The following is a 23696-nucleotide window of genomic DNA, read 5'->3' as shown; positions in this document are numbered from 1 at the left end:
TCTGGAATGGCTACATCTTCAAAACAGCAGTCCATTCTCTTCTCCAATGCTTATGGCAGGGGTTTAGAGAAATAATGTAGACTGAAAGACATGATAGTAATAGTTAAGATGACATGAAAATCCCTTCAGAGAGGCAGCTGATAAGGAATTGGATATGGTAGGGATTTATTTATTTTTTTTGGTGAAACACTTGGGGTTAAGTGACTGATGCTGGATTTGAACTCAGTCCTCCTGTGCCAATGCTCTATCCACTGTGCCACCTTGCTACCTCAGAAAATTCTTATACAAGGTATAGGAGGCATTAGAAAGGACTTCAGAGATCATCTTGTCAGCCTCCTACTTGAAGTATGGGTCTGACAATTTTACTTCCAGTGACAGGGATCTCATTTCTCATGAGGAAGTGCCTCCCATTTTAAGACTACTCTGATTGCTAAAGAATCCTTATACCGAGGACCTCTCTCTACCTTCTATGCACAGATCCTAATTCTGATCTTTGGAGCTAAGCAGAGGAAATTTGATTCTTCATTGAAATAGTCTTGTCTTCCATAGTGGTGCAGGGGATAGAGCATCAACCCTGGAGAAAGGAGAACCTGAGTTCAAATCTGACCTCAGACACCTGACATGTACTTGCTATGTGACTTTGAGCAAGTCATTTGACTCTGACTGCCCCAAATCCAAGGCTATCTCCAGATGGCTCTGGAGAAGAAAGTGAGGCTGGTGACTTAGCACAGCTCTCCTCTCACTTAAATCCAATTCACTTACTTTTCATAGCTCACCTACTTGATGTCATGGTCTTTTTCAAGAACGAAGGAGAGACATCAACATAATCACCATCAGTTCTTTTGACTGACTGACATGATGGTAGAGTTATCCATATGGAGGTCATATTTCTCTATCAGACTATAAGCATTATGAGGGCAGCTACACCATCTTTTCTAAACTTCTGATCTTCCATAGTATAAAATACAGGGCTCAGTGCATAACAGATGTGGAAGAAATGTTTGTTTAATCAAATGTTCTTTCTGTTGCCCTGCTCACACCCCAGTTTGTCCCTTATAAAATGTAGCACCCAGAACTGAACACAATTCTTGAGATATATCACCAGAGGAAAGAACAATCTGTTCAGGGAAGCTAGATGAAACCAGCATTAAAGCACTGGACTTGGGGTCAAGATGACCTTGGTTCAAATTCCACTTTAGATACTAGGTTTTTGGACAAGTCACATAACTTCTCTAGGCTTCAAATGCTGTCTCCCTGAATATCCGATATGCCATCCTGAACAGCTTTCATTTTCTCATCACAGGGCTAGTATGAGGATCAAATGACGGGAATGGGTTAGAAGATTCTAGAGTTGGAAGGAGTTTCAGGGGATAGTTTATATAGTTTAACCCCTCATTTATAGTTGCAGAAACAGGAGTTTTCTAAGGTCACATAGATTCTAAACTTTAGAGATGGAATTAAAACTCAGGTCTTCTGAATTCAGCTCGTTCCTTTGTATTATATTGATGAGGAACAGCATTTTAAAAGTACCTACTATGTGCCAGGTATTTAGCTAAGCACTTTATAAATGTCTCATTTAATCCTCACAACCCTAGAAGTATTATTATCCTCATTTTTCAGATTAGGAAACTGAGACAAAGTGACTTGCCTGGGATTATATAGATGGCAAGTGTGTGAGGCCACATCTGAACTCAGGTCTTTCTAATTCCAGGCCAAGCATACTATTTACTTTGTGACCTAGCTGCCTCTAGTAGGCTGGGAAAGTGCTCTGTAAATCCTAAAGTTCTATAGAAATATGAATTATTATTTAATAGAAAAGTATGAGATCATTATGAATATGTCTTAGATTATAGTTAGTCACAATGTATGTGAGCTATTAATATCATTATTTAAAAGAGTCCAAGTTGCTGGTTTGGTTAGAAGAACCATATCTAAAAGCTCTCTCTAAATTATATTATTTGAAGCTTCCTTTCCTCATCCCACCCCAACCCATTTTTTTTTTTTTTTTTTTTTTGCTCTGAGAAAGAGCAAAAGAGCAAGCTCTGCTTAGGAACTCCTATATGCAGGTAATGCACATAAGGTCTTTGTAAGCTTTTAAGTGCTAGATAAATGTCAACTGTCATTATGATTACTGGTACTGTGCACTAGCCTTGGGCAAATGGACTGTGAAGTTGTGTATGGCACAGCAGGGACATTCTAGGAGACCAGCTACTGGGGAAGGAGCCAAAGCCCAGAGCTTGGAAATAAGAGGAATGAGTCATGTGGACTAAAGAGACTAGGGCTGCCCATTTCTTGTGGCTTTTCATGACCCTGGACCTTATTATCGTGGGGCCCTATGCCCTTCCTCTTCTTCCCTAATCTAGCTATCTTTCACTTTCCTTCTCTTATCACAGCTACCCTCCTGATATTACTCAAAACACTAGCCTGGCACACAAGAAATAGGTACAAGATAATTGATTATTGATTGATTGATTGATTGGGGGCAATCGAAGAGGCTACCCTTTCCATCTGGCCTGGGTCATTAGGTTCTTCTTCTTCTTCTTCTTCTTTTTTTTAGATTTTGCAAGGCAATGGGGTTAAGTGGCTTGCCCAAGGCCACACGGCTAGGTAATTATTAAGTGTCTGAGGCCAGATCTGAACTCAGGTACACTCCTGACTCCAAGGCCAGTGCTCTATCCACTGCGCCACCTAGCTGCACCTCCATTAAGTTCTTTTTGTCTCCCCTGGCCTCCCTATCTCATGACTAATGGTTAACTATATCTGAAAAAACCAGGCCCATGCTATATACTTCTTTACCCACCATCTTACTATTGCCAAGCCCATGGAACCAATTTTCAGCATCTCCTTTCCCTGCTCTTAGGCTGCAAAGCATAGTTGGACAAAGTTGCAGGAACTTTGCAGCCTTGCTTGATAGAAACTCAAGCTCTCTCCTTTTTGCTGTGCCCTCTATATTGCTGCCAAGTTCCATCTTCATCTCTCATCAGCTCCACTTACTTTCACATATTGCCTTTTCTAGGGCTTTCTTTTCTCAGAATGCCTCTTGCCTTTCCCTTTCCTTCATTTTCTGAGATGATTTCATCTCTGACTTTACTGAGACCTTATAGCACAAAAGAACTTTTTGGACCTCTTTGGCAATCTGATAAAATCTATGGACCTATTTGTAGAATAATTTTTTAATTCATAATTTAGGCAATGCCTGTTTTCAGTTAGAGGCTAGTGAAAATAAAGATGTAATTTTTCCCCCCATTTTAAGTTCATAAACTTGATGAAATCTATCCATAGCCTCAGGTTAAGAAATCCTGCTCTAGGAGGAGCTGCCCATATATACACTTGTCTTAATATTAAAATTAATGTTCTGCAGAGTTTTACAAAACCCTTTCCTCCAACCATTCTCTCAGATAGATAATGTGAATGCTATGATCTTCATTTTATAAATAAGAAAACAGAAGCTCACAAAGATTGAATGATTTATTCAAATTGTAAACCGAGGCTTTCTTAACTCCCTTTCCATCTCCAGGCTGCTATGTTCAGTTCTGAACAGCACATTTTAGAAGAAACATTGCTAAACTGAAATGTGAACACATTTGACAAGAGACCACAAGCCATGTCAGAAAATATTAAAGCACCTAATGTATGCCAATTCTTTTGCTCAGTACTACAAGAGACAAAGGGGTTTTTCCCCTTTTTTTTTGTTTTTTTGCAAGGCATGGGGTCAAAGTGACTTGTCCAAGGTCACACTGATAAGTAATTATTAAGTCTCTGAGGCTGGATTTGAACTCAGATCTTCCTGACTCTGGGGTGGGTGCTCTGTCTACTGTGCCACCTAGCTGCCTCTGTCATTCTTTCCTGAGATTCTCCTTTTCCTTGCCATTTCCCTGGACCACCAAATTTGAGAGCTGAATGGGAATTCAGAAGCTGTCTACTTTAACTCCAATCTCTGAAAGAATTCCCATCACACATCAGCCTAGTGGTGGGAGTCTAGCATCTGTTTTAAGGTTCCCAACGAAGGGGGACTTACTGCACTGAGAGGAAGCCTATTCTACTTTTGAACAACTCACACTGTTAGAATGTTGTTTCTCTCATCAAGACAGGAATTTATCACTTTGTAGTTTTCACCTAGTACTTCTGGCTTTTTGTCCACTGGAGTCAAATACCCCCCCCCCCCCAATTCTCTTGTATTCCTCTAACTAACCCTTCTTGGCTTCTTTACCTGGCTCCTTTCACCATTCAGGTCTCTGTTCTCTAAGGCTCAGTCCAGATTCCTCTCCTCTTTTATCTCTTTTTTTGTTGTTCCATTATTTCAGTCATGCCTAGCTCTTCATGACTCTGTTTGGGAGTTTCCTGGCAGAGAACTAGAGTCATTTTCCGGCTTATTTTATAGATGAGGAAACTAGGCAAACAGGATTAAGTGACTTGTCCAGGGTCACACAATTAGTAGATGTTTGAAGCCATATTTGAATTCATGAAAATGAGTCTTCCTAATTCTAAGCCCATTTTTATTTCTCCCTCACTCTTTTGGCGAAGTAATTTCCATGTCCTCAATCTCTGGGTCAAAGATGCGCATCTCTACAGCCTCAGCCATGACCTCTTTTCTATAATCCAGTCTCTTTGTGCTCTTGTCCCAATCTTCCCCAGGACCAGACACAAAACAATGCAAATTATAATATCAATAATGATAATGATGGTGATGAAAGGAATGATGATGACAGCAATTTTTAGTTGCCTACAGGAATTTTCATTTGTCCTATTATTGTCCCATAGTTAACATGTTCCATACTGTTTTATAGATTTAAAAACCAAACCAAACCCTGGTTTCTCAAACCAATCTGGTGTCCCTTTGCAACTTCTTCATGCGTATCATTAATATATGTGTTCTCTGATGAAAATCTTGGGTTCTTCCTTGGCTCTTCCCTATCCTAGTCTAGAGAGGCATGGAATAGCTCCTAGGTATAGGGAATAAGAATATCACTTGTCAATCAGGTGAATTTTATTAAAGCAAAGTAGAATGCCTAGCATTTAGAGTCAGATAGGTCCTTTAAGACATCTTAATTGAACAGAATAAGAAACTGAGACTTAAAGGGATGAGATGACTTGCAGGTCATGCAGGTGACAAAGTGACAAAGCCCCCTATCAATAAGGAGAGATAATAAATATTGTTTTCCTAAATAAAAGGAACTGACAGCTAATGAGAGAGAGGAATATGATGGACTGGGGGTGGGGGAAATCTCTCCTGTGCCTTCTCTGAAAAGGATTGTAAACTTCAGAAAAATGGGTACATCTGCCTTTCTTTTTATCCTTAGGACTTAATATAGGGCCTGGCACATAATAATAATAGATTATAATAATTATAATAATAGATATAAATAATTGATGATTAGAACCTGAAAGACTGGCAAATCTTTCAAAATCTGATGTTTTCAGATCTCTTTTCAATGGCCAATAGCAGATGCTGAATAAAGATTTGTCAATTGACTTGTTGATTTCTTGAGGGGAATTCACTGCTTATTATACTTTATCTCGGGTCCCTCCTTCAGGTCTCTATCATCCAAGAGGCTGTCCATGCCCCAAATATCCTGTGTACCCACAGCCCAGCCCTGTACCTTGAATTCTGGGAATTTATGAGTACTACCAGGGCTAAAGAACATACCTGCCTGCTCTGCTAGGGCTCGGTTAAGGGATGAACAATGGAGTAACTTTTCTCTCCCTATCACAAAAAGCCTGCCCATTTTTTCTATGGGAACCAAGAACTATTAATACATCTAGAAAAATAGAAATTTCATCTTTTAAACTGGGAGTAGGTTACTTCTAACTCCAGTTGTGCTGCTCTGAGTACCATTAGTTGGCAACTTGAATATATATATATATATATATATATACACATATATGTATATATGTATATATGTATATATATGCACATACCCATCCATCCCACATATCCAAATACATATAGGACACAGATACCACAGTCCTCAAATGCATGTTATCACATGCATATATAGTCTAATATAGTCTATCTTTCTCATGGCTTTGCCAGCAAACTTCCTACATTTATAAGCCATACCTATGCATGTACAGTCACCACCCCTAGAAATACACCTACCTACATATACAAACACATCCATCCCTTATATTTATACCATATATACACAGATAAATGCAGCACTTACACACATTTGAAAAATAGCATTCTACCCTTCTTACCTGAACCACCACAACCTGAATGGAAACATGGTCCGGGAGTCGTATTGGGGCTCGAAAATACTGGGACAAAGCCACCAAAAGATGCAGGATCGCCACAAGGCTCTTGGCATGGACGGCTGAAATGAAAAATGATTCAAAATATCAGGGGATTTCTACTTTTGGAATACCAGACTCCCATAAAGTTGGTAGTGGCTTCAGAGGTCATACAGTGTAACCAGTTCTTGAAAAAAATCCTTTCTAAAGGCTCCCTGAGAAGGGGGCCAAATAGCTTCTTCTTCAAGTCCTCCCAAGTCAACTTTTTTCAAGTGGGTACTGATTTTTCACATATGATCTCCTTAAATTAAAACATAGTCTAAATATTGTTCTAATTAGGAAATGTTAGTTCAAGGGTGGCTAGGTGGCACAGTGGATAGAGCACTGGCCTTGGAGTCAGGAGTACCTGAGTTTAAATCCAGCCTCAGACACTTAATAATTATCTAGCTGTGTGGCCTTGGGCAAGCCACTTAACCCCATTGCCTTGAAAAAAACTAAAAAAAAAAAGGAAATATTAGTTCAAGATACTGTGCTCAGGTCTGGTGAAACAAAACTAAAAGAGATAATTCCTGTTGTCAAAGAGCTTTAAAATCTATTATATTTGTTGAGAGAAGTGAATAAAACAAAACTGGTCTGTCAGTCAGTCAAAACGTATTTAAGAAGTATCTTCTATGTACTAAGCTCTGAGAATATGAAAAGAGCCAAAAGATAGCCCTTGCCCACATGGAGCTTATGATCTAATGGGGGCACAACAAACAACCATGTATCAACAAACAGGCTATATGTGAGATAGATAAGAAATTCTTAATAGAAGAAAACACTAGAATTAAGAGGGATTGGGAAAGGGTTCCTTAGTATGTTTGTTGCTTTGAAGAATCATAGTAAATGAAAGTAGAAATTAGGCCAAGAATGAATATGAAACTTGCTAGTTATGTCCCTGAATTGGGGTGGGGAGCTGTCTCAGGCCCTGAGGATTGGAGTATCCTCTCATTATGAAAACTCTAGATGACACCTTCTCAGACTCTACCCTAATGTTCTATCTCTGAGACTCTGACTTCCTTCAGAACTGGTCAAGGTTTCCTCTTCCATAGCACTCAGGATACTTGAAAGGAGGTCTCATTATATATAGTTTTCTTAAAATTACAATTTATTTTTTACAATTAAAAATTATTTTTTCTCCCTCCTACACAGCCCTATTAAAAAAAAATCAACTCCCTATAACAAATGAGCATATAATCAAGTAAAACCAACTTCTGCGTTGGCCAAGTCTCATCCTGCATTTTAAGTCTGTCATCTCAGTCAAAAGATAGTATACATCATTATCTGTTCCCTGGGATTATGGTTGTTCACTGCATTATTCAGAATTCTTATGTCTTTCAAAGTTGTTTGTCTTTACAATGCTGTTCTGATTATGTAAATTATTCTCTGCTTCTTCTGTTCATTTACTCTGCATCAGTTCAGTTTTCTTAAGTTGTTTTCAGTCATGTCCAACTCTTTATAACCCCATTTGGGATTTTCTTGGCAAAGATACTAGAATGATTTGCCATTTCCTTCTCCAGATCATTTTTACAGATGAGAAAATTGAGGGTTAAATGACTTATACTGGGTCATACAGTTACTAAGTATCTGAGACCAGATTTGAATTCACAAAGATGAGTCTTCCTGACTCTAGGTCTGACACTCTACCCACTGCTGTCTCATGTGTATCAATTTATTCAATGCCAAAGTATGGAGAAGTGAGAACAGTACTGATATTTAAGGAATTCCAATGCTCCTTCAGAGCCTCCAGATCCACAAGAACTATGAACTCTTAGGCAATAAACTCTGGGACCGAGGTAAGAGATTATTGGTATGGAAACTACAACACCTTGGGAAGAAGCTGATGTTATTAAAGTCTGTACCATTACATAATGGAGGGCTGATGAGGGGGATTAGGGAAGGAATGCACAACTGTTTAAGACTCAAGATGGGAAGATTCCTCATTAAAAGACCTACTTCAAATATTGATCCCTTCATTAAGACTTCTCTAATCCTTGACACTAGAAGTGATCTCACTCTAGACAACTTGGTTGTCTCATGGTCAACCTTGGGATGCTTTATCAGTAACTTTCTGAGCTGGTCCTCAGGTGACAGGTGTCTAGTCTCTGACCAGTAATTGAAGGCTTTCCATTTGGTAGGACCTGCCTGAGCTTGTCTTCAAGAACCAGAGTCAACTTCACACCATCATGAAACTCTGAAGAACTTGAATAGAAGAGCAAGCATCCTGGACAAAGATAAAACATCAAAACTACTCAACATCTTACATTAACCCTTCAAGGGTCAAGTTGCTTAGCATGCTTCTGGTTTCCAGTTTCAGGAGGGAACATGGAAGAGGTCAACCCGACTTCAAGTCACTGAAGGAAAAGATTCTGAGAAGACAACTTAAAGACTGAAGAATATAAAAGAAGTCTGAAGAAGGCTGAAATTTTGCCTCTCTGTTCAAGTTCATCCACACTTTCTGCAGAACAGGGTATTCAACTCTATCAGTGAGGAGAAAGTCCCATGCCAATGGGATTTAGGGTTATATGATCTAATGGGGGGAGACATCCATGCACAAACAACATTTTTGCATTCTCTTCCAACTTTTAATCCTAGGTTACCACTTGAGTATTAGTACTGAGAATGGAAAGGAAGAGAAAGGTCAAGAGTCAGTAAGACCATACCAGGTCTTCTTTGAGGCATGTGTGGGGGAAAACAAGAAAAATTATGAAGAATTCCCAAATTTTAAGCTGGATGTATGGAAGAATGGCTGTATTCATTAACAGAAAAAGAAGTCAGAAGGGGGGAGGTTGTCTTGGGGAGAAGATGATAAATACAACTTTGAACACATTGCATTTGTGGCACTGGCTAGAGAGAAATCTTGCAGAACAACTATGTTCCCTTCTTCCCCAAGGTAAAGCAGCAGATTATACTGGAAAGAGCACTGGATTCAGAGTCAGAAGACCTGAGTTTGAATCCCAGCTCTCCCATTTATGCAAGTGACCTTAAACAAGCCATTTCACCAATATGGCTCTCAGTTTCTTCATTTATGAAATGGGGTGAACCAAGATGATTTCTAAGGTCATTTCCAACTCTAAATACTATGATCTCATTTCCACTTAAAATTACTTTTATTTACTTCCTGTGTACATGTCATCTTGCTTCCCCTGCCCCTCCCCTCCTCCCACCAACCCAGCTCATGTAAGTTCCTCAAGGGCAGGGGTTGTTTTGTTTTGTTTTTGAATCTCCTCTACCTACTAAAACTCCTTGCACATTTTTCATGGGTGGAGTAGAAGGAAGACCTGGGATTTCACTGAGGCAAAAACTCCCTCAACAAATATAGTTTAGCAATTTAGCAACTTAAACTTTTAGACAACTGAGCCATATAGAAGTTAAATGATTTGTCCATGATCAAAAAACCAATATGGTAGAAGTAGGAGAGAACTCTGGTCTTCTTGCTTCCAAGGCTGCCTGCAAGATAGTAAGGACTCAATAAATGTTCTTGAATCCAATTTAGAGGAATCCTATGTTCTCACTTAGCATTTTTTAACATCTGCCCTTAATATTAATCAATTTGTATTTATTTTAGTACTTCTATTATCTTTACAACTGGATTGTAAAAGTTGGAGGTTTTGTTGGTATTGTTTCTTTTTTTCTTTGTTTTGGTTAAGGATTGTCTTTATCTTTGTTTAGCATTAGGAAGAGGATTTGTCCTTCATTTTCAAAGAAGACCATGACATCAGGGAGGTGATACCATGACAAATACATGAATTGGATCTGAGTGAGGGGCTGCTGTGCTAAGTCATCAGTCTCATTTTCTCCTTCAGAGTCATCTGGGCCAGAAATGAACCAGAATGACTGGAAATGGCCCTGGATGTGAGGCACTCAGGATTAAGTGACTTGCCTAAGGATCACACAGTTAGAAAGTGGTAAGTATCTGAGGCCAGATTTGAATTCCCATCTTCTGGACTCCAAGGCCAGTGCTATATCTACTGTGTCACCTAGCTGACAGGGAAGGAGGATAGAAAATGAGTCTCAGAGTTAAGGTTTAATTCTAGCCTTGACTCATAGTGTTTATTTGTGACCTCAAGTAAACTCTGGGTACCCTCGATCAGAGGTGTCAAATAGCCCACAACACTCTTGAGTACTGCTCTAAAATTAAAATGGAATTGGGGGATATGTAACAAAATCAATATCAATATAACTCAGATAATTTTAACATATAGCTTTCTAAGTCAACATAAAACAGATAGGTAGGGCAGTGGATAGGCCACAGGTCCTGAAGTCAGAGGGACCTGAGTTCAAATGTGGCCTCAGATAACCTAACTATGTGACCCTGGGCAAGTCATTTAACTCTATTTGCCTTGATTTCCTCATCTGAACAATCAGCTAAAGAAGAAAATGGCAAACCACTCTAGTATCTTTGCTAAGAAAAACCCCAAATGGGATCACAGAGAGTTGAAAACAAGTAAAATTACTCAACAATAGCAACAAAAAAGTCAACATCCAGCTCATAGGGATTCTTTTATACCATTTAATGGCCTCTTCTATTTGAGTCTGACCCTATTGTCTTGGACAACTCTCTAAGGTGTTGATCTGTATTTGTTAAAAGAGTTCTTTATCTGGGCAGTTTCCCATAGCCTGTCTACAAATAAAAATTATAACTGTTCCATTTAATTGTGGAATTTTTCTTGGTTCTTGAATCCTAAAAATTGTCAGAGGTGTTAAAATTTACAAATGCAGGATGAATTTTTTTCTCTTTGTATTCTCCTTTCTTCTCTCCTCCTTCTCTTTCCATCTCTCTCTCTGTTTCTGTCTCTGTCTGCTTCTTCCTCTGTCCCTCCATCCCTCTCTCTCTCTCTATCATCTTCTGTCTTTATCTATGTGTTTCTCTGTCTCTCCCTCCATCCTTCTCTTTCTGTCTCTTTATCTCTATCTCTGTCTGTTGGTCTGTCTTTATTAGAATAAAATTAATAAATATGCCTCAGGCAGGCTTAAGGCTAAAACACAGAGCACTAACTTTTTCTTCAACAAATGGAATCACAGGTCTGGTCCCTATCCATGACATCTATCAACTGCAGCCTCCAGACACAAATGCATGCTTATAATAATGATAATAATATTAATCAACAAGCTTTTCTTAAGTGCCTTAAATGTGCCAAACATAATAGGTTGTGAGAATACCAAAAAAACCAAATTATTTCTTAATTTTAAGAAGTTTGTAGTCTAACATGGAGGAAATAGCATGTGTGGATATGTATAAATATAATATTTATGTAAAATTATTTGTATTTATATATACATATTCATTTTTAATTTTATATAAATTTGTGCTTTATATAGTTATATTTTTCTGTATTTATTTTTATTTACAGAAATTTTTGTATATTATGCACATTTATATAAGACATATACACACATCTATAGGTATGTAAACATGTACAATACATACAAAACAGATAAAAGGTAACTTTGAATGGCAAGGCCTTGGCAGCTGGTGCCACTAGGAAGACCTCATATAGAAAGGTGCTTTAACTGAGTGCTGTCAGAGACCAGTGATGGAGAGATGGAGAGGATGAGGAAATACATTCTTAACATGATAAACATATTGAAAAAGACCCAGAGATGAAAGATGGAGTGTGATTCATGAGGAACAGCAAAAAGGATGGTTTGGCTGGACCTTCAACTGCATAGAAAATGATGTGGATGAAGGTTGAAAAGGTAGATTAGGGCCAAGTTGTAATTAATTTTAAATACCAGAGTGGTTTATTATATTTGCTCCCAGAGGTAATGGGAAGCCACTGGAATTTATTGAGTGTGTTTATGTTGGGGGAGTGGACTGGAGGTGGGTATGACATAGTCAGACTTAATCTTTAGGAAATCACTTTGGCAGCTGTGTGGGAGATGAACTGGAGCTGGGAAAGACTTGAGGAAGTGAGGCTAACTTGGAGTCTATTGCAATAGTTCGGGTGAGAGGTGACAAGGGTCTAAAGTAGGATGTGATTATGGGAATCGAGAAAAGGGGACATATGTGAGAGATGTTGGTGAGGTAAAAATGGCAACATTTGGCAAATGGCTAGACACATGAGGTGAGGAAAAAATGAAGAGCCAAGAACAATGTCAAGGTGGTACAAACCTAGGAGACAAGAAGGATGCCTTCAATAGAAATCAGGAAGTTCAGAAAGGGCGGGGAAGGGAATTAGAGAGAAGGAGTCTTGCTTTGGATAAGTTATTAGAAATGCCTACATGACATCCAAGTTGACAAATCTAATAGATAGGGATGAAGAACTAGAACTTGGGAGTCATTTGTATAGAGATGATAATTAAACCTATGGAGACTGATGAGGTCACAAAGAGAGTACAGAGACAGAAAAGAGATTCTGGGACAGATCTCTGACATCAGAACAGGGAATGCTATGGATATCCATCCAGCAAGGGAGACTAAGAAGGAGCTTCGAAGACTCTACCACAAATTGGGCACAAATAGTCTTACATAAATATTTGGAGTGGCAAGGTCTTTGAAAGAAAAAAAAAGGTTAAAAGTGAAGTGACTTGCTCAGTCATACAACTATAAAAATGATAGAATTTGAACTCAAGGTCTTCCTGACTTCAATTCTAGTATATCCACTGAATCATTTAGCCACTAACATAACAACCACTAAAACAATGAAAATTATATATTTTTGAATGTGTTCAGGGCTTAGTACATAATAATAATAGTTAATAGTGTTTTATTAATGTTTGTTGAAGGAACAGATGGATGGATAGTTGGAGGATTGGGGCAAGACCCATTTCTACTAGAGATGTTTTCATTCTTAGATGAAGACAGTAAGGGAGACCATAATATTACTTTCAAACCAAAGGTGATGATGTTCTACATCTGCAGAGTCTCAAACTCCTATCTTGTTGTTTCAAACAGTACCTCTCCATAACCAAGAAGCCCTGAACTCTCCCTTGTCTTGATTCTTTGCTAATTTATGGAGATATCAAAACAGCATCTTTTTTTTTTGTATTTTTACCATGAACTTTATCCATTTTTCAGTGTCACTCTGTCTGCGGTATGATAAATGAGTCTACTTTGGCTGAAGCTTTGAGTAATAGCTAACAAAAGAGAATGACTCAAACATTCCTCCTCAACATACTCAGGTTTGGTATTATCTCAGCTTTTCAAAGAAGGTTTTGTACTGGCTCTGATCACTTACTTAACACAACCTAAAATATATCAAATGAACTGCAACTGAAAGCCTTAAAATGAAGAATTAATCACTGACCCTCCTGAGTATCTCTTCTGTCAGCTCTGGTTTCTCCTTTTCAAAGAGGAATACTGCTAGTCAGGCCTAGAGTCTCACTAACATGTACCAGTTCAAATGCCAGGCTTATTTTTTTCCTTAATAGGAAGTTTAATAACTTCTTCCCAAACAAGTAGGTCCATCCCTACAGTGGGATGCTAACAAAATGTGCTTAGGTTTTCACATCAAATTATCTCAAAGAGGTCAGCACCTTAGGGCCTCTGTAGCTGACATCCATTGATACTTTCAAAATGTAGTAGACTCAGGGGACAAGGATCCAGACCACCAAATAGGTTATAACTAATCCTATTCCTGTCCTATAATTTGATTCAACAAATTTTATTAACACTTACTCTGTGAACTAGAATTCAAATTATATACTAATTAGCTGTGTGACCCTGGGCAAGTCATTTACTCTCTACTTACTTCAGTTTCCTTATTTGCAAAGGAAGATAAGTATACTTCCCTCAGAGTTGTTGTGAGAATCAAAGAAGATAGTATATTAAAAGTGCCTTGCTATATATTAAAGTGCTTAAAGAATCACATCTAAATGGTAACTTTTTTAAACTATAGGACAGCTAGATGGCATCATAATGGACAGACCCCTGGACTTGAATTCAAGAAGACCTAAGACCTTCAAATTTGGCCTCCAATACTAGATGTGTGACATTGGGACTTAGCACTGTCTATCTTGGGTTTCCTCATCTGTAAAATGAGTTGAGGAAGGAAATGGTAAACTACTCCAGGATCCTGGCCAAGAAAATCCCAAAAGGATTCACAAAAAGGGGGACATAACTAGAATGATGGAGCAATAGCAATTATTAACTATTATGTACTAAGCTAAATAAGTCCTGATATCTCTTGATACTGGTGAAATGAATGGTTATTTTCTAATTTTCACTGATACATTACTGTAGGGCAAGGACTCTACATGTGCACAGTAAGAGGAAATTTTTGTTGGACCTGATACTTGTAGCATTCTCCAATTAATGAATATTTGCTTTTGTGTGAAAATCTCTCCCTTATTAGTGACTTAACTTACATTCCCATGAAAGTAAGGACCATTAAATGCATCCTTATTGTTCTACAAATGAGTGGCAGAAGAGAATAAGGGATTTGTCATAGGTATGAGGGTAGATTATTATTAATAATAATTTTGTATTATTATTATTATTATAACTAGCATTTACATGGTGCTTTAAGGCAGCTAGGTGGATAGAGACTGGTCCTGGCATCAGGAGGATCTGAATTCAAATGTGACCCAGACTAGCTGGGTGACTTTGGATGAGTGATTGCCTTACATCTGGGGGCCATCTCCATTCGATCTGATCCATATCTGGGCACTGGACCCATATAGTTCCAGAAGAGAAGGTGATACTGGTGATTTGGCATATCATCACCTCACTCAAATCCAATTTGCTTCTTGTCATGGCATCCACTTCCTGATACCATGATCTTCTTGGGGACAAACAACAATGAAGTTTGAAAACACTTGCAAATATTATTTCATTTAATCCTTGCAACAACCTCTGTGAAGAAAGTACTATAAATGAGAAAACTGAGGTAGACTGGGATTAAGTAACTTGTCCAGGATCATATAAGTTGGGTGGGATTTGAGGTGTATTTGAATCTAGGTCTTCCTGACTCTTTAAGTCTAACACTTTATCCATAAAGTTCTAGATGCCTAGAAATAACTCATGCAGAGAAATAGAAGCTGATAACAACTGCTCCTAGATACATGTTAGATTTCTGATTCACTTAGGACACTGAGATTATTCCCTTGTTTCCTCTAGCAAATGAGATTTTCTATGCAAGAAGGGCATTCCCATATTGGGAAGACAACTGATATGATCCAACCTCCAGAGACAATTCCATTTGTCTGTTGCCGATTTCAATTTATCCTGGCTCTATCTTGTTTGTATATAGGAGTTTACAAGTTGTCTCTTCCATTATATGAACCCTTTGGAAAGCCAGAGACTATATTTTACTTATACTGTGTTATGTTTGGTACATAATAGATGCTTAATGACTGCATAATTATAGTAAACTAACCAAACTTTTTTTTTTTAAACCTTAAATGAGCAGCAAGACTCGGATGAAAAAAGTGTTTTTTTTTTTTCCCACATAGAAGCTTTGTCAGTTCTGAGTTTCTTATGGAATCTTGAGTCAGCAATCAATGCCAGAAAAGAAAATACTCCCAATTCACCTTTTGTTCCATCTCATACCTCTACAAGGTAGAGTAATTTTGCTTCTAAAATTGCATTCACTATTTCATTCCCCTTCTCCACACACTTGAATGGCTAGCAGTGTCTGTCAAGCACTGTTCAAACTCTAGTTTGACATTCAAGGCTTCCTGCTTTCTAAAACTTTTCAAGAATTTCACAAAGTAGAAAGGGACCTCAGAAGCTGCTTGGGACAACCTGAAATGGAGCAGAAATTCCTTGTGTAGCATCCAGGCTCTGCTTGAAGACTTTTACAGACTATATACCTCAAGAGGCAATCTATTTTTATCCTTTGGATAGGATTAATGAATTGCAATGGAGTTTTTTCTTATGTCAAATCTAACTTTGATTTTGTATAAATTTCCACTCATTGATTTTCAGATCAGTTCCCTTATCCTCAGCCTTTTCTTTAATTTTTTAATTTTAATTATGAGCTTAACCATTATTGACAAGCACTATTTGATATGAACAACAACAATACCAACAAAAGGTTGTGCAAGAAATTGTGACTTTCATGCTGGTTTCATGTCATCAAAAGTCATAGTGAACTTGTAGGCCACAAATGTTCCCAAATCTTCTTCACTGTTGACAGGCCATGTTTCTTCAATTGTATATATTGCCTACCACGGAATATTGTCTACCACCGAAATCCTTTAATAAATGCTATTTGAAGAAAAACCTGGAAAGACTGACATGGACTGATGCTGATTGAAATGAGCAGAATCAGAAGAACATTGTACACAGGAACAGCAAAAGCCTGTGAACAACTGTGACTGACTTAGCTATTCTCGGCAAGACAATGATCCAAGACTCATGATGGAAAATGCTATCCAAATTCAGAGAAAGAACTGATGGAGACTGAATACAGATTGAAGCATACCATTTTAACTAATCTTGGTGTTTTTTGTGATTTTTCCCCTTTTGTTCTGATTCTTCTTTCATAACATGTAGAAATATGTTTTACATTATTGCACATGTATAACTTATTTCAGGTTGTTTGCCATCTTGGAGAGGGGTATAGGGAAGGAGCCGGGGGAAATTTGAAACAGGAAATTTTTCAAAAATGACTTTGGAAAAAATAAATTATTTTAAAAAATTCTAGTTGGGATAATTCATCAAGGCAGTTAAAAAATAAACCATAACTAGACAGTAAAATTCTGATGAGAAAATATTTACAATTTATTTCTTGAACCCAAAAGTAGGGATTAGGATTTATTCCAATTATACTTCTTCTCAGATTGAATTCAATGTACTATCCTGATTCTGACATTCGACATTTTAGCTAATCTTTCTGGCTTTGGGTAGTTTGCAAATTTAATAAGCAGCTCTTAATACCTGTTGGATCTCAAAACAACCTTTTAAGTTTAGCTTATCCAAAGAATTGCATCAATTTTGATATTCCCTCAGAATGTGCAGATCATAATTCATCCTGTGCTACCCTTTTCCATGTCTTTTTTTTAATTTTTTCCACAGAGTTTACTGTCTTACCTCTTCACCACCCTCATAGCTACCTCTTCTTTTCTGGTATTTTATTTTATTTTTCCTCCAGTTATATACAAAAACAAATTTCAATATTCACTTTTAAAATCTTGAGTTTCAAATTCTCTCCCTTCCTCCCACCCCACTCCCCCTCATTAAGAAAAGTTATTTGATATAGGTTAAAAATTGTCATGAAAAACATTGCCATAAGTCATGTTGTAAAAATAAACATAATCCCCCCCCCCCAAAAAAAGAGAAACCTCAAGGAAACAAAAAGAAAAAGGCATGCTTCAGTCTTTATTCAGACATCCTCTCAGCTCTGTCTTTGGGATGGATAATATTCTTTTTTTTTTTTAGGTTTTTGCAAGGCAAATGGGGTTAAGTGGCTTGCCCAAGGCCACACAGCTAGGTCATTATTAAGTGTCTGAGACTGGATTTGAACCCAGGTACTCCTGACTCCAAGGCCGGTGCTTTATCCACTGCGCCACCTAGCCACCCTGAATAATACTCTTTAACAAAAGTCCTTTAAAGTTCTCTTGGGTCACAGTTATTGCTGAGAAAAAGTCATTCACAACTGATCATGCTACAACATTGCTGTTACTTTGTATGTAGTACATTTACCATTGCATCTGCTCATGTAAGGTTTTTTTTTACTGAGAGCATCCTGTTTATCATTTCTTATAACAGAACAGCATTTCATCTTAATCACATCATATATACCTCTTAATCCAAAGCAATGATTAAAAAGGTTAAACACAGAGTCGAGTTATTGTTGTTTGTCCTTCATCCTCGAAAGAAGACCATGACATCAGGGAAGTGACACCAAGACAAGCACATGAATTGGATTTAAGCAAGGGAGTTCTGTGCTAAGTCACCAGCCTCACTTTCTCCTCCAGATCCATCTGGGTCCAGTGGCCAGTTATAAACCAGGATGACTGGAGATGGTCCTGAATGCGAGGTAATCAGAGTTAAATGACTTGCTCAAAGTCACACAGATAGTAAGTGGCCAGTGTCTGAGCCTGGATTCGAACTCCCATCCTCCTGACTCCAAGGCCAAGTGCAGAGACCAGGGATATTCCATTAGAACCTTTCTTCCAAAATTATATGGAGCTATTAAGGACTGCCATTCAACCACTTCTGAATCTTTGTCTACTGTACATACACCATCTATACTTATCACCAGAAAATCATATCCTGATGCTTTACTCAGCACCAGCATATGATAGAGTGATATGGTTCCTTGCTCATATGTGAGGGACACACAACCAAAAAGCCAAGGACTCCCACAGCATCCAGGTCATCACCAGTATTCCTATTTCCTATGACATTAGGCCATGGGTGATAACAGTTCTAGAAAAGGCAGTAAGAAGAATGTCTTTGCACAAGACTATAATCAACAGTGTGCATGCCATGCCATCATTCATTTGATGCCATGGTCTTCTTTGATAATGAAGGACAACACTCAAAAGACTGTAAATTGTCTCACTGAAATCCAGTTATACTATAAAAACAGCTAATGTGCAAATAATAATTTCAGGGTTTTTTTTTAAAGTATTTATATACATTAAGTCCTTTGGGTCTCAAAACAACCTTGTAAATTTAATGGATCTCATCAATTTTGATACTTTCAGAATGTAAGGATGACAACTCATCCTTTTCCATGTCTTTCTTGATATTCTCCACAGGGCTTCCTGTTTCACTTCCTCACCACTCTAATAATATACCTCTATGTGTTAGAGATCTTTTTTTAAAGTCATTTCAAGGATTCCAATGGAGTCTATGTAATCTGTCTGATGGTTATCCACACTCTCACTACATGACTAGCCTATCTTCATCTCTGGTTACCTAAGCCTTTGGTGATGTCTATGGGCCATTTCCCTACACAATTCTTAGTTTTATGCTAGGATCATCTTGTGTCCACCATGTGCCTCTCCATTACACTTTGAGTAAATTGCTATTTTTATTCTTTGGAGCCTGTGGTAATCTTTGATTCAAAATCATATAACATCCCTGGGAGAATCATGCTGCAAAAACCATGGGTTTTTGCTTCAGGGAGAAAGGAGAAGCACTGCACATTTTTCTAAAGGCAATTTGGATGATTATTCTGCTCTTCTTGCTCAATTCTGCACATACAACTCCTCTATATGCAGTGTCTCTCCATCTTATGATGGTCTAGGTTTTCTATCTAACTTGCAGTTTGACATTTGGACAATAGACTTTTTTTTAAATTCATTTGGTTTTTCCTGTGTGGATGATTTAACTAAAAACTCTTTTTCCTGATTATGGATATCAAGGAGACATTCTATAATAATTCAGATGTCAATGAAATTAGCATAATCCATTTGCAAATAGGAACATGTAGAGGATCTCACCAACCAAATGGAATCTTTCTTTGATTTGGATTCTATGCTGGACATTCAATGATGGTGGTGAGCAGAAATCACACTGTCTCCCCCCCCCCCCACATTTTTGCTATTAATTAGCAATTCACTGAACAAAATTGTCTCTATTGCTATGGAATCATGCATGAATTTTGCTTTATGTGTCAAAGGCCCCATGGGAGAACAGTCTTTTAGGTGGTAGTTTGCTCTACTAAAAGAAATGTTTCTTTTTAATCCTCAAAACAGTAAGCACAGCAAGATTTTATGCTTTCTATCCCCTTCAGATAATTCCATGAGTTTTTAGAAGGATGGTCTGCATTAAAATAATGTTTGTAAACAGTTGTTTGTTCTTTTCCATATTCATTGATGATACTTTGAGTAAACACCTGAGTTAGTAGTCATTGATATTTTCTTGATCACCTTTGTTTTTTAAATAGTAAGGGCTATGTTTTTTTTTCTTCCCTCAAGCATCCTGTTCTTTTTTGAATATTTTGTGAATCAATCTGTCAGCACCCTCAAATGTGAATCATCTCCAGTATGGGCCTCTGTATATATCTGATCCAGTCCAGATGCCCCTCTCAACTTGGCTTTTTTTTAGTGCCATTTCTACTTAGTATATTGATTGGGTGGAGTCCAAAGGTGGTGGCCCCACTGTTATTGAAGGGGAAATGATTTTGTTAGAAAAATCTTATAAAATCTTTTCAATTTTTCGGCATTTACTCCCTTGATTCAATTAAAATGGGAATTATTGAGCATCTAGCATGTGCTGGGGATACAAAGAAGAAGAAAAATAAAAAACAAAGAAATTGTCTTCAAGAAACTTAAAATGCTCTCAGGATGATTTGGTTTACTTGGATCTCTCTTTGCCTAGTTTTTGGCAAACTTGTTTTTCTTGGTTTTATGAGGCAATACTGCACTTATAATCTTCCACTATCCTCTTCTAAAGTATTAAACACTAGTTTATGTTCCATGCTCATGTTGCTCTTGATTGCTTAGTCTTTCTTTCCATTTGGCAAGGATCATATCATCACAGACTTAGAACTTGAAAGACTTTTAGGGATCATTTATTGTAATCCTCTAATTTTACAGATCAGGAAAAGGGACAAGGCAAAGGAAGATGGGGGGAAGGGAATTAAAGAAAATAAAGGAATTAAGGAAATGAGGCCAAGAGAGCTTAAGTGTGGCATACAGTGGCAGCATAGGCTTTGAAAGAAGGTTTGAATTCAATCCAGAAATCTAGTCACTTCACCATATCTAGTCCAGTATTTCCTAGTTTAGAAAGTTTCTAAGTTGTTCTTGTAGCAACAGATTTGCTTATGAGATGGTGTTTGTGTCAATATCTGTTCTTTTATCCATTTTTCATTTTACAATGTCAACAGCTTGCTAAATGGATCTGGTTGATATTAAATCAATTGCAAGCTAAATTTAATTTTTATTTACTTCTTCTAAACTGGTATTGATCTTTACTTTTTAGCAAGTATGTGGTCTGAATATATTCATTGATTCAGAATCAACTCCCAAATAAGTAATCAGTCTATTTCCTGGCTGTTAAAATATAATTTTATGTTTTTGTGATATTATTTGATGCTTACCATGTATAGAGTCTTAGGTTTTTTTGTTTTTTTGTTTTTGCAAGGCAAATGGGGTTAAGTGGCTTGCCCAAGTCCACACAGGTAGGTAATTATTAAGTTGTCTGAGACCGGATTTGAACCCAGGTACTCCTGACTCCAAGGCCAGTACTTTATCCACTATGCCACCTAGCTGCCCCCATGTATAGAGTCTTATTACTCTCTTCTCAAGGAAAGTATTCATGATATATAGGGGTAGAACTTCTGAATAGTCTGTGAACCTTTGGTCACACTTATTCTTTACAATTAAAAAAATCCTATTATCTTTTATGCTCATCTTTGAATTTGTCACTAAACAATACAATACACATTGATTTGATATGGATGATTTAATCAAATTCTTCACCACATATTCTCTGTTTATCAAGTATTGGTACATAAACTATAATTATTTTCATGATGGTCTTCAAAAAAAGTTTTATAAATGCCTTCACAGCACAGTCATTTTAAAATATTTCTACCTCCCTTCCTCCAAGAAGTGAAACTTCCTAGATAACAGATTGAAAAAATTGCAATCAATACTTTGATTATGTCTAACGACATATCTATAAGTCCTCCACCTCAACAAAGGGAGGGAGGTGTTCTTTTTTTCCCTCAGCTCTTCTCTAGGGCCAATCTTGTCATCATATAGCTTGGCTCTTATTTACTTCGCTCTACACAAATTTATGGAAATCTTTCTATTCAACTCTAAATTCTCTATAGGTATTTTTCTTAGAGTGTAGCAATTTTTCATTCCATTCATTTATTTTTGTTTGATTAGCTATTCCTTAATCAGTGGGCAAATATCTATTTTTTCCTATTTCTTCACTACCACAAAAATGCTACAATTGATGTTTTGGTTTTAGACTCTTTTTCTGGGTATTGCAACCCTAGAACCTACATAGCTAGTAGTGGGATCTCTGGGTCAAAAGATAAGGACATTTTGTTATTTTTTAGAAGTATCACTCTAAATTGCTTCCCTAAATGTTTGATCAATTCATAGCTCCACTTTCAGCCCCTTCAATATTTTCTGTTTCTTACTTTTATGTTCTTTGCCAATTTGTTGAGTGGGAGGTGAAAACTTAGTATTGACTTGATTTGAATTTCTCATATTATTTATGTTTTGCAGTTATCTTTCATATAGTTAAGATTATTAGTTTGCATTTCTTCTTTTGAGAATGATTTAGGGGCGGCTAGGTGGCAAAGTCAATAGAGCACCAACCCTAGAGTCAGGAGTACCCGAGTTCAAATCTGGCCTCAGATACTTAATAATTGCCTAGCTGTGTGGCCTTGGGCAAGCCACTTAACCCCATTGCCCAGCAAAAACCTTAAAAAAAAAAGAGAGAGAATGATTTATATCTTTTGACTCATGGTAGTATTTTTTTTAACCAATTTTTGTCATGAGCCCTGTGATATGATTTTATCCCATGAAATGGTACTGCCTTTACTTATTATAATAGCAACTTCCTTATTTGACTCTGTAAGGAGAATCTATGTGCCATTCTTCTATTTACCTTCATCTTCATTTTGTCTTCTGGTTTTCTTTATTTAGAAGAGACAAAAAGGTTATATATTCCAGTGTCACCAGTGCCAGTCTCATATCATGTACCCCATGTAATGGCCCTATAGTTTTAAGAGTTTCTTTTCTCCACCCTCCACAATATAGATATAAGAAACTCTTCAAAAATTTAGCTTTAACTTTCATACTGCCTTAGCTTATCTCAAGTTTTAGCTTTCCTGATACTATTCTAATACTATAACATAGTTCTGTGTTGATTCTGTTACCTATCTTTGCTTCCTTCTCTCATGCTTCTCTTTTTTATTTTATTTCTTTAGAAAACTTTTGTTATAAACTTAAACCATAAACAAATAAGTAGGAAAAAGTAAAATTTCATATAAAACATTTAACTGAACAAATGAATAAATATCAAACAAAAAAGTTCATCCTGTTCAATGTCTCTTTCCAAGTTAATTTGAGGTTATACATTTTTATCTTTTACTCTTGAAAGAAATACATCATAGGCTTTATCAAATGAGATAACTGTGCATGTCTTTCAAAATTATTATACATTCTTCAATTTCAATGATTTCTGCTCCAAGAAGTTTCCTGGGTTCATTGTAGACAGGAAATGGTATTTTCTTCCTTTGACTTCTTGGGTTTGTTTTTGTTTTTTGCAAGGCAATGGGATTAAGTGACTTGCCCAAGGTCATACAACTAGGTAATTATTAAGTGTCTGAGGTGGGATTTGAACTCAGGTCCTCCTGACTCCAGGGCTGGTGCTCTTATCCACTGTACGACCTAGTTGCCCCCTTCCTTTGACTTCTAATAACACTCTTTAATCTTGCCTTTGCAAATAGTCCCTGCCCTAAGGAGCTTCTAGCTTACTGGTGGGATATATAACATGCACACAGAGAAGCAAGTACAAGGTAAAAACATAACAAAACCCAAAGTAATAGGAAAAAAAA

General features: G+C 37.3%; 1 protein-coding gene across 1 annotated transcript in view; it reads right to left on the bottom strand.

Moving 5' to 3' along the window:
* PARVA (parvin alpha) overlaps nt 1–23696 on the bottom strand; it is a 167781-nt gene that overhangs the window by 33703 nt on the left and 110382 nt on the right. The window contains exon 6 of the mRNA XM_074230326.1: nt 6202–6317. Within this exon, the coding sequence (XP_074086427.1) occupies nt 6202–6317 (116 nt within the window). The remainder of the gene's footprint in view (nt 1–6201; nt 6318–23696) is intronic.

The sequence above is a fragment of the Macrotis lagotis genome, chromosome 3 (genome assembly GCF_037893015.1).
Source record: "Macrotis lagotis isolate mMagLag1 chromosome 3, bilby.v1.9.chrom.fasta, whole genome shotgun sequence".
In the NCBI taxonomy this organism is placed as follows: Eukaryota; Metazoa; Chordata; class Mammalia; order Peramelemorphia; family Peramelidae; genus Macrotis; species Macrotis lagotis.
This window is presented reverse-complemented; position numbering and strand designations above follow the sequence as displayed.